Here is a 12,072-nt window from a genome sequence, read left to right as displayed (position 1 = left end):
TGCTCTTTGGTACAAGTGTCACATGGCTGAGCAAGAGAGATGAGCAGAGCCTTTTTCGTGGTGGGGGAAAAGATTTTCACCTCTTTTACTAGCTCTGCTATGTTCCTTATGATCATTCCTAAGTGACACCTGTCCCCATTGGAATTCATGTTGCCATTAATCACTTTGAGATGTTTCATGGAAAGCAATTCATAACTTTTTAAAATGTATTTATTCCACTTATATCGCACGTCTCCCCTCTTCATTTTGTCCTCACAACGACCCTGTGAGGTAGGCTCAGCTGAGAGACGGTGCCTGGCCCCATCCCGTGAGCTTCAAGGCTTTGTGGAGATAAGTGAAGTAACTAAATAAAAAAGTGCTCCCTCCAACGTGGGGATAAAGCTGGGCTGCCCAGGCTGCCCCAGCGGGGTTTGGGCGAAGCCACATTCCCACTCCCAATGATTGCAACTGTGTGAACTGCACACCTGAGCTGAGCTGATATTTCTCCCTGTGCTGGGAAAATGTTCGGCTGCCGTTTTCGGGAGCTCGACCCTCTCTTAAAGGCGCAGGACAGGCTTCCTCCACGCACAATCGCCTGCCCACAGTCCAACTCTCTCAGAGCAGGTTTCTCGTCCTTATAGGCTCAGAAGCGAGGAGGCTTTTGTGCGGGGTGGGGCACAAATCCCCCTGCAGGCCCATGTGCAGCACAGACAGGACCCCGTCAGCATCCGCTGCGCCCCCCCCCCCCGGGGGAAGAGGCGCGTGCAGGTCGGCATGCCTGAGAGATGCGATGAGCTGAGAGAATCGGCGAGGCGCGTTGGCCCAGAGCTGTCCTACTCCGGCTGAAACAAAGGCAGTTATATAAGCCCTTGCAACAGTTAAGCACACTCCTAGCACTGGGCAATGCGCTGCTGCCCCCTAAGGTGCATTCTGCTCAAAATGCAGCTGCAGCACCAGGCAGAAACCTGGCAAGGGCCACGAGGTGGGGAGGCGCCTCAGAACGACCCAGCAGGTGCCTCTTCTGCCCCCCTTTCCCAGGGAGAATCTCGGGGGGGGGGGTTGCTTTCCCGGCCACCGAAACAGCATGCTGGGGCGCTCTCCCACTGTCCCTGGCAAAGGGCTGCCATTCAGCCAGCCAACCCTCCCAGCCGCCATCGCCTCCCCAGAGGGACAGGTCAGACTTTGCCCACCTAGTGCCCCCCAGATGTTGGGCTACAACATCTGGGGCTGACAGAAGTTGCAGCTGATGTTGAGGCACTTTGGTGCATTCTAGCTCAGCTCACATCTATGGGTCGCAGCAAAGGCTATATTGTGCCCCACCAACAGAAGCAACAACCCAGGGGGCAAAGCCGGTGGGGGCAAAGCTAGAAGAGGCCAGCTGAAGTCTCCTGGGCCTTTAACAGAGAAAGCCTCAGGTGTGGTTCTTCCCAACACAGGTTTTCAGTGATTTGGAAGCCTTCATTAGGGCAAGCAGGAAATCACCTGAGATACACTGGACTGGGCTGAGGAAAACAGGGAGCCAGGGGGCCTGCTGGTCTCTTCAAGTCTGTAAGTACAGGGTCCACTTTAGGGTTTCCGAATGCCTAGCGGTGGTGCTAAAGTACCTGTCGACCTCTCTTGAAATATGTAATAATAATAATAATAATTTATTATTTGTACCCCGCCCATCTGGCTGGGTTTCCCCAGCCACTCTGCAGGCTGAGACTCAGGGCCCACCCCCTTTTTCAGCAGCAGAGAAAGGAGGTGTTATATTGTTTAGCCTTGGTAGTTAGGATTTAGAGAGAGACTGGCCCCATCTATGTGTTGATGTATTCTGTACCCTTTGTTAAGCTCTTGCAAGAATGTGCAATTGTAATGAAAATTATTTAAAATGGGGCAACACCACAGGCCAGCCAAAGATTAAGATTGATACAGAAGACCTTCCTGCAAATCTTGGAGGGGGGGGGTTAAGAGTGCCTTCCCAGTAGGACTCCCTCTCCAGAGGGGTGGGGGGGTACTTTTTCTTTACAGCTTCCATTGGCTGCTCAAACTGCACCTTTTGAAAACTGAAGAATTATATTTTGGTGTTCTCCCTGTAATGTGTAGTATGGAATTACTGTTTTGGGGCTAGAGTGTGGAATTTTGTTTAACTGTTTTAACTGTATCATATACCTGGGACTTTTCTGGGGTAGGGAAGGTATCGGTACAAGAAGAAACCAGCAGAGAGAAGCAGGCTGGATGTAAAAATCTGGGAAACTGAGAAAGTCTGTGGCACTGACGGGACACCCAAGTAGTAGTTTTTGCTCCTTCCTTCCTTCCTTCCTTCCTTCCTTCCTTCCTTCCTTCCTTCCTAATGGTGGAACTCATGGGCATCTAGTGATGCTGAAGGTTGGAAGATGCAGGACAGATAAAAGGAAGTCTTCCTTCACTCAGTGCATGGTGAAACTATGGAACAGGCACCCACAAGAGACAGTGATGGCCACCAATCTAGATGGCTTTAAAAGAAGATTTGTCAAATTCATGGAGGAGGGCTATTGATGGCTGCCAGCCATGATGTCTATGCTGTGCCTCTACAGTTCCTGTTGTTGACAGAAATGCTTCTGAACACCAGTGGAAACCACAGGAGGGGAGGGTGGTCTTACATTCAAATCCTGCCTGCTGGTTTCCCACAAGCATCTGGTGGGAAAGTCTTTATCAGGTGAAGCTGAGGGGCCACCACTGAGAAGCCTCCTTCTGTGGTAGAAGTCGTGCAGGTGGGCAATCTAAGGGGAGACCCTCTTTGTAGATGGCATTGCTTCACTTCTTTCAAACACCAGTGTGCCAATTCTACTGCATTTGGGGGCACTCCTGCCGAGTGAAGCCACAAACTTTTGCCTTAAAGTGTGGCCCAAGCAGCACTGTTGCCACTTGTCATGGCTAGGACAAGTTGAATTTTTCGACTTTCAAATCCTCAGAACGAGGGGTGCTAAAAAGTTGGAACATGACTTGAGAACTCAAAAGATATTTTGATTAAATTAATATAATTTAGTTTTACTTAGTAAATGTGTAAAATTACATAGAAATGATTAAAAATTATTGCAAATTACTTGCAGCTATATTCTATATTAATTTTATTTATTTATTATTATTTAGTATTACCTGACATTTTCAGAATGTAAAATTATAATTATAATTCTTTGGTTTTCTGAAAGCAGTTGATGTGCTGCTTCACCAAATGTAGACTTGCCGAGCTAAATGTTGCCCAATCACAAAAATTATAGCAGACTTGGATTCCTCACACCCCAAAGCATATTTTTAAGACCACACCTCATGCAGTTTGGAGACCCTGCACAATGAGTTCTGTTGAAGAACTTCATGTGTGGGGCAAGTGGTCCAAAGCTTTAAAGGTCAAAATCTACACTTTGCATAGAGCCCAGAAATGAACTGGGATCTGATGCAGTTGGCATAGTGTTGGTGCCATAGACTCATAATGCCCGGCCCCAACTTGACGCCCTGGCAGGTGTCCTTTGGCCTAAAGTTCAGTTTCTGAACCATCTTAAAGAGCAGCCCCATATACCCCACATTACAGCAGTCTAGCCAGAGTATGAATGACTGGTGCCAGGCTACCTCTGTCCAGGAGTCACAGCTGGCAGTAAAAGGAATTGGTTACACATGGGCAATCTGTGCTGCCAGTAACATAGGTCAGTGGTTCCCAAAGAAGATGGTGCCGCCCCCTGGGGAGGATTACCGGGGGGGGGGGGTGATGCTAAGAGGCAAGGGGGCGGTGTGGGGGGCGCTGGAGGTGTAAATGACTACCAGACTTTGAAAAGCTGGTATCGTTGGGTCAGGTTCATCACTTTTCTTGAATTAATTAAACTAAACAGTTTTAATTTGATTTTGAATAAATGTGCAATTAATTGTTATTCCTTTGAAAGTTACTATGCTAATATCTTCCTTAGTGGGTCAGGAAAACCACTGTTCTTAATAATCCTTTTATAGTATAGTGCACTGGGGGTGAGTCTATGGAACCAAGGGGACAGGGGCCCCCAGAGGTTTGAGAACTCCTGACATAAATGGTCCCAGGATGGACACACACACCAGATTCCAAACACGGGAATGCAGCCCTGCCGACGAAACCTCAACAGGCAGTTTCCTCCCTATATGTTAAGAAGGGATTAGTTAGTGCCCTGTGTGAGCTCAATATATCAGTATGTTTTCAACCAGTGTGCTGTGGCGCCCTGGGGTGCCTTGAATGATGGCCAGGGGTGCTGCGGGCAACACTGGCTTCTGTCCCCATTTCCTTCCATCGCTCCTTTGATTCCCTCTTGCATCTCTGCCTCCCAAAGGCTTGCAAAGCTGTTTGTTGCAGCAGCCCGGGCTACAAGCTCCCCAGGTGAAAGTTGCCTCTGGGGCTGGCCAGGGTGTGCTTCCCAGGCCCCTGTGGGGCAGTGTGAGGAGGCACCTCTCTTTTGGATGGGGGTAGGGGTGGGGCGTGGGGAGCTGCTAAGAGGCCAAGGGGCGGCAGCAGCGACTGCCTCTCTCAAGGAGAGGAGGCAGAGAGAACACTCCACAAGGGAAGGTGTTCGAAAAAGGGGTGAGAGGCTGCCAGCTTGGCAGGCAAGGGGTGACATAACTGGGCTCCTGAGCCCCACAGGGGAGCTGCAGAAAGAATATAGTTGGTTAAGGGAGCCGTGGACCCAAAAAGCTTGAAAACCTCTGCACTGTATAAATACTGGAGGGTTGAGCAGCAGTCTCCTAGTGACACCTTCTGGAGCTTGCCATTCACTGCAGAAGCAGGACCACGGAAAGGACCCTGCAGCCAAGTCAGAGCTCGTCCAGACTTCCTTTGGTGCCACATTTCTAGGTGCCAGTCCAGCCTTTAAAGCTCCACGTTTGAGCATTCGGGGGGGCGTGTTCCTGCACTTTGCCCAGTTAAACCTGTGTTTTGCTGCTGAATCAGAGCAAACGGCAATCAGGTTTTCCGTGGATTGCCATTAACTCAAATTAGGCAGTGAAATTCAGATTTTCTTGTGGAAAGCGCTGCCACGACAACAGCAAAACTGCTTGGACACGAGGCTTTAAAGCCTGGACAGCACAGCGCGAAAGGAAGTCTGGATGAGCCCCCAGACTCTTATCCTGGAACACACCAGGAGATCCATCTGGTCAGACTAGCCTCTGGCGCTGGTCAGACTCAGGGGTCAGCAATGAGATGCATTTTAAATAAAAGGACACATTCTACTCATGTAAAAACACGCTGATTCCCGGACCGTCCGCAGGCAAGATTTAGAAGGCGATTGGGCCGGATCCGGCCCCTGGGCCTTAGTTTGCCTACCCATGGACTAGCTGAATCCCTCTCCTAACACTCATCATCCCTGAAGCCTAATTGCAAAGGGCTAAGATGTGCTTTCCTGCGCCTGCTGCAACCCTCACCAACCACAGCCAGCACAAGGGGGGGGGAGAAGAACCCCCCCCCGCCACCGCCCAGCCTTTCCCCCTCCATTCTAAATGTTCATAGGCTTTCTTCTTCCTCTTCTGTCTGTCTTCTTCAGAGCAGAAAAAGAATACGCAGCAGAGGTGTGGGTGTGGAACACCTACACATGTAAACATGGATGATTTATCTTTATTACTCTGCACTTGTTGGTTTGAACTGGTTTGGATTTAAACACTTGTTGAACTCATTAGCAAAAAGAGCTAAGGTGTTTTTAATAGCTTTAGTTGAGCTAAGTTCATTTTAATTAACCGAGAGAAGAGATAAGGCCAATCATTTCCTGCAGCTAACAAATACATTGGTTAGATGTCTCAAGGGTTGAAATTAAAAATGTTGGAGTGAATAAAGCAGCCTTATCTGACAAGTTGACAATAAGGGAAAGCTGCATTTAAGAATTTATAATGTGTGCTATATTGGTTAGAGTGTAGGACTAGGGCCTGGGAGACCAAGATTCAAATCCTCGGTAAGCCATGATGCAGCTCCCTGGGTGACTTTGGGCCAGTCACTGTTGTGAGGATTAAAGGAGAAGGGGGTGAAACATGTATATGCCACCTTGAGCTCCTTGGAGAAAAACATGGAATATAAATGCAATAAATGAATATATATATATAAACAGTATAGCTGGTCACTAGGGATGGAAGGGTCAAGTTTGGTTCTGTCAGAGTCTCTCTTTTCCAATCTTAAATTTGGTTCTCCACATTTCTGCAATTTCAGAGTTATCCCTCCCCCCCCCCCCGAAAAAATAGCCCCCCGAAACTTCATCAGCATTTCAGTGCAAATTTGTCCTAATCAGCACATGTTTGTATGCAGCTTTGCATACACACTAATGCATATATTTTTAAAAAAACAATTCCTCCTAATATATTCACATTTGGTTTGTTCTGACAAATATATTTGTATGCAGACTTTCCCCCAATGTGTGTGTTTTCATAAATTTTTTTGGCTGGAGAACTGCATTGCAAAATGTGGAAAAGTGCAAATTCCAAGAGTTAGCTGTGTTTTGGTCCTCTTTTTTTAAAGTGTGGATTTAAACATTAAGTGTTGCAACTTTCTCCTCCATCCCTGGCTGGTCCCCCATCCCTGAAATGTGGCAAGGTGGGTTTTACCTGCAGCTGGTGACTCTCTTGCCACGACCAGGCTGCTCCTGGTGCTCATCAGCTCTGCTTTGTCATATCCAGGGAGTGAGGATGGCAAAGCAAGAAACCCAGCCGCTGCCTCAGCTTGCCCCGGCACCTTCCGCTGTGATCCTGGGTGAGATGCTGAATGAACACTTTGGCCCCATGCCTGTCAAGGCCCCCATCACCCGAATGAAGAAGAAGTCCTCTGGTGTCTACCTTCCCACGGTGAACCAGGATCAGGTCCTGGGAAGGAGGGAAGCAGCGAACGCTAAAGAGAGAGAGAGGGTAAGCAGACACAGAGACTGAGGTTTGAGAGTGAGCCCTGTTGAACACACAGTAGAACTTAATTCCAAAGAGCTGTCCACTGTATGAAGCCACAAGAGTTTCTGTCCTCCTAGTTACAGAATAATAGGATAATAGAGTTGTGCCATCTAGTCCAGGCTCCTGCAGTGCAAGAATCCTGCCCAAAGCTGTCCCCAGGTGGGCTCCAACCACCCACCTTCTGGTTAACACCGACCCATTGCACCACCTGCAGGAATCTCACCTAAAGCATCCATGACAGGTGGCCATCCAAGCTCTGCTTAAAAACCACCAAAGAAGGAGAGTCCACCGACCTTCCAAGGAGGTCCATTCCACTGTCAAAGAGCCTCTTCCCCTCAGAAAGTTCTTCCTAACGTTTTGCCGGAATCTCCTTCCTTGTCATTTGAATCCATTGGTTCAGTCCTACTCTCTGGAGGAGGAAACAAACTTGCCCCTCAGATATTTGAAGATGGCTCTCATAATTGAAAACATCTGCCAGTTTTACAGGGGCCGAATGAACTGGTGGAAGTAGGAGCCTGGGGAAGTGGGTGAGGGTTGATTCTGAAGGGAAACACCTGCCAGCTGACAGCCTTCCCCATTCTGGCCTTCCAGAAGTCTTGGACTACAGTTTCTATCAGCACCAGCCAGCCTGGCCATATGAAGCTGCGGCTGATGGAAACATGTCAGTTCTGGCTGGGGCTCATGGGAGTTGTATTCCCAGACACCAGGAAAGCAGCCAGTTGGGGAAAGGCTGTTCCCGAACATTATGCTAAGAAAATCCTGGTCATGATGAGCATAAGGAAATCTGCTAATGATTTCAAAATACTTCCTGCTCTCTAGTCTTTTCTTTAGTTTTGTTCAAGCAATTGGTGGAGTAAGTCAGAGTTGGATGTGAATGTGCCGGTACAAGCAAATGCCAACATTGACAAGTAAATGAGTGTGAAAACAGGTCATTTACTGATGGGTTTTTGGAGATGTGCAGGTGAATTTCAGGAATTACTGGATCCTGGGGGCAGATTTTCAATATTTACTCTGAGTACATGGTAAAAGCCATTCTTTAGTGTTAAATTGTGGAAATGAGGATGACATTGGGCTCAAAATGTGCCAGGAAATGGGGGAAGTGCCCAAATTTTCTGACTTTTCCCACTAGCCTCCCCAAAGATTAAGAACTACCGGTAAATGTCAACATTTGCCATACCCCAGATAGATGGTCATTGAAGCCTTGCAAGCTGTATGGAGTGGTCATTGCATTTTACAAGTTGATTCCTTGGGGCTTGGTAGAGAAGGAGATGCTCTTTTTCTCTTCCCAGATGGCCATTCCTCAGTTGCCACCAGCCAACGCTTCCTGGAATATTTTGTCTTCTGGAGGAAGGAGTGTTTCCTTCTGCCAATTCCTCCAGGAAAGCTGTCAGGACACAGCAATAAAATAGCTTTTATGCTCTTAGAGAGCATTCTTATCAGAAAATCAGCCATTGCTAACTGTTTACTCTAGATAGCTTGGGTAAACTTTGAGGAGGTTAGTTCGGCAACCTGGTTGCATCAGACTTTGGCAGAAGGCAAATGGCAATAGTTACTTGGGAGTTGAAGGGAGGCTGAAAGAGGCTCATAATGTCATACTCATTCCACTTCTGTCTCTGGCAGGTATTTGTGTTGTGTCAAAAATTAAAGACAAAAACAAGGCAAAATCTATTTAATTAAAGACAAAAACAAGGGGTGGGTGGGTGGGTGTGAGTGTGTGTGTGTGTGCGCGCGTGCAAAGAGTTGTTTTAAACTGTGTTTTAATTGTTGTAACTGTTCTGGGGCCTTAGAGTGAATAGCAGGTAATTAGAATAATAGAATTGTAGAGTTGGAGGGGATTCCAAGGGTCATCTAGTCCAACCCCCTGCAATGCAGGAATCACAACTAAATAATCCTAGACAGGTGGCCATCCAACCTCTATTTAAAAACATCAAATGGAGACACCACCTTCCACTCTCGAACAGCTCTTACCATCAGAAAGTTATTCCTAATAATAACCATAGTAATGTGAAGTGAAACCTCTCCCAAACCATTTTCATCTCCCTTAAAAACTCTGCTGTCTTAAGTGTTGTTTGACATCCCCAAACCTGCAGCAATTACAGCAACATCAACAGGATTATTAAGCATATGGCAAAACTGGACTTTGAATCTCTGTCCCTCTGCCCTCAGGCCAAATCTTGAAAGTAAAGAGGGGTGTCTAGTGTGGGCCTCCAGATGCTTTTGAGGCTCCATCTCTCATCACCCCTCACGGTTGGCCAAGTTGAGCTGGTGCTGATGGAAGTCAGTCCAGCATCTGGAGAGCCACAGGTTAGCCACCCCAATATCATGTCCAATTAGCAGGCAGCCAAAGTGAAGAAAATGAGTCGTAATTTGGTTTCATGAACAGGTTAGTAAAATGCACATCTGGAAGGACAGGTGATGGGAGGGGGGAGCTCTTCCCAACTGCTCATCACAGGATGAGTGCAAAGGAAGGAAAAATTTCTCCGGCTTGAAGGGCTCAGGAGACACTAATCTCTCGGCTTTAATTGCTTGCTTTTTAAAAAAAAAACCCACACACAGATAAAGAACTTGAACAGTTGCTTTTCCAAGCTCAAAGCTATCGTGCCACTGATTCCAAAGGACCGGAAGCCCAGCAAAGTTGATATGCTTAAAGCCACTGCTGAATACATTCGCCTGTTGCGCTCAGTTTTGGAGGAAACTGGAGGGTGTGAGGTAGGAGCAAAACTAACTTTGCAACCCCCCCACCCCTGCCGAACTTCCTGTGATCCTCATTTGAGGCCCTTCTTCGAGGGTCTGGAGGGTGGCAACACGAGAACAAGCCTTTTCTGCGGTGACTCCCCATTTGTGGAATGCTCTCCCCAGGGAGACTCACCTGGCACCATCATTTTATATCTTTAGGCGCCAAGCGAAAACTTTTCTCTGTAACCCAGGCCTTTGGCCTTTAACTATCTGTGGCCTTTTAGAAGTGGGTGAGGTGTTTTAAAAACGTTTCTTTCCCCCCTTGGTTTTAATGTATCTGTGTGGGGTGGGTAGGTTTCCTTGGGCCATATAAAGCAACAAAGAACCCTGCCACACGGTGCGGTCTGCTGAAGAACCTCCTGAGTTTGTTGCAAAACCCTGTGCTGAGTTTGTTGCAAAACCCTGGGCATCCCCTGGAATGCACCTGTGGAGCTTGGGCCCTGCTCACTGGGAGACCTGTGACACTTGAACAGCATCTGCTTCCAAGCGGGTTACTGCAACACTGTCCTTCCCTGGAAAGCTACAAGCAGAATTGCAACTGACTTTCCACAATGTGGGGTGATTGATTTGGGGTGGTGGAGGGTATACATCACACAACGTTTTGCCTAAATAAGTGGGTAGGGAAGGTATCTCCCCCCCCCCATCATTAATTTTTCCTTGAAATAAATAATTGAATTTGCACTAAAGCACTTATGAGGCGATAGCAAACTTTATCCATACCCGGAATTCTACAGCGAATACATTACATTCACTGTGTTTATTATTCATCTATTTAATACTTTAATATCCCACCTGAGTTCAAAGTGACAGAGATGGTTCTCCCCCTCCTTATTTAATCCCTTCAAAAAACCAGCTAATGCTCTGCCCATGAATTCATGCCAGCTCTTTCCCAAGCACCCCTTTCTTTGCAATTTTTCGTATGTATGTGGTCATCCAAGCTTTCTCACCACTGATCTGTTTTCCTTTCTGCTTCCACAAGCTGAAAGATCCAGCAGCTCATGGTCCTTCTGGGCCCTCTTCAGTGCCAGCACCGCTAGAAAAGTGCTCACCAGCCAGCCCCAGGCCCCAGAGACCCAACAACTGCATCAAGATGGAAAATGGGATGGAAGTGGTGTGGGCAAACCCAGTGGTGCAGAGCCCCATGTGGGCCTGGGAGGAAACACTTATTCCTACCTATGTGGGGATTTTGGAACTTCACACAACCGGATAGCAGGTAAGGTTTTCTCCAGGGCTTGGTTTTACCTTTTACCTTTTCAGTGGTTCCCAAAGTTCGCGATGCCGCCCGCTGTGGGGCTGTGGGATTCGGGGGGGGGGGTGCTAAGAGGCAAGGGGGCAGCAGGGGGCGCTGGAGATGTAAATGACTTTGAAAGGCTAGTATCGCTGGATCAAATGCACAAATTTTGTGGAACTGGTTAAGCTAAACGGTTTTAATTGGATTTTGAATAAATGTGCAATTAATTGTTACTGTTTCGACTTTTATTGCATTCTGTGCCTGCTAAAAACATTCTTGTTTGGGCAAACCTACCAAGATGCTTATAAATGCCAATGTCAATTTTAATCTGTTTTTGTATTTTAAGTTTTTGTATGCTTTAAAGTATTGTAAATTTTTCTTGGTTTTATCATTTTTTCCTTTTTGTAAACTGCTTTGAGGTTTGTTTGTTTGTTTGTTTGTTTGTTTGTTTGTTTGTTTTTACAAGCAAGTGGTGTATAAGTCTTATGAAATAAAACAAACAAATAAATAAGATAAAGAGTAGCTCATGCACTTACCCAGGTAATCCTATGCCCCTCACCCCAGAAGCAGTAGTGCCCAATTTGGAAACAACTGATTTAAGATTATACATTTTATGTTGCTATTTTATTGCTATCCTTTACCTCCTGTTTTCATTTCATTCCAGTTTAATCCTTATCCTATTCTGCATGCTGCCTTCAGGATGCAGGATGGAAAATCGAGAGCGCAGGACTGGAATAAATCAGCAAAGATGCAGATGCACTTCCACACCTGCAAACAATTTGTCTTTCAGAGCCTCCTTTGGGTGCAGGTGGAGGATCAGCTCTTCAAGACGCAGCACTTACAGAAAGGAACCCAAACCCGGGTGTTCTTGTTTGATGAGTTTTCATTTGTTCTGTTTAAAATTAAATTAAATCTGCCACAATTATGACTCATGTTTTGCATGTTTGCAGTCCACTCTTTGGACCAAAATTCATTGTGGGGAGCAAAGAGCTTCACAGGGTAACTGAAGCTTCCCTTAAATATGGGAGGGTGTTCTCGGGAAGGTTCAGTGCAAGAGAGAAGCCAAAGCAGGGGGTTTTGTTTGTTTTTTGCTCCATGGACCTGATCCTTATTAGGAACAGCCTCATGAGCTATTTGACAATGAAACACACTACCTCAGAAGGTAGTGGAGGTTTCTGAACCTCATTGGAAGCTTTTAAACAGATGTTGGATGACTGTTGTCTTCAGCTGAGATTCCTGCG

At 46.8% G+C, this 12,072-nt stretch overlaps 1 protein-coding gene across 1 annotated transcript; it reads left to right on the top strand.

The window, feature by feature from the left end:
- Positions 1-640: 640 nt before the first annotated feature.
- Positions 641-11,570, top strand: FIGLA (folliculogenesis specific bHLH transcription factor). The gene is made up of 4 exons (XM_081921404.1): positions 641-747; positions 6,604-6,828; positions 10,580-10,813; positions 11,496-11,570. Exons 2-3 carry the CDS (start codon positions 6,613-6,615, stop codon positions 10,808-10,810), a joined length of 447 nt encoding a protein of 148 aa, XP_081777530.1. The 5' UTR covers positions 641-747; positions 6,604-6,612; the 3' UTR covers positions 10,811-10,813; positions 11,496-11,570.
- Positions 11,571-12,072: the final 502 nt, after the last annotated feature.

Source organism: Podarcis melisellensis, assembly GCF_964234715.1.
Source record: "Podarcis melisellensis genome assembly, chromosome: 8".
Classification (NCBI taxonomy): Eukaryota; Metazoa; Chordata; class Lepidosauria; order Squamata; family Lacertidae; genus Podarcis; species Podarcis melisellensis.
The sequence above is the reverse complement of the archived record's forward strand: the minus strand, read 5'-3'. Positions and strand labels throughout refer to the sequence as shown.

What these genes read in the sequence shown, in the direction of transcription:
- FIGLA (XM_081921404.1), top strand. Translation starts at nt 6,613, where the DNA reads ATGGCAAAGCAAGAAACCCAGCCGCTGCCTCAGCTTGCCCCGGCACCT. An exon ending in ACGCTAAAGAGAGAGAGAGG is followed by an intron (nt 6,829 to 10,579) that starts GTAAGCAGACAC and finishes TGCTTCCACAAG; the next exon opens with CTGAAAGATCCAGCAGCTCA.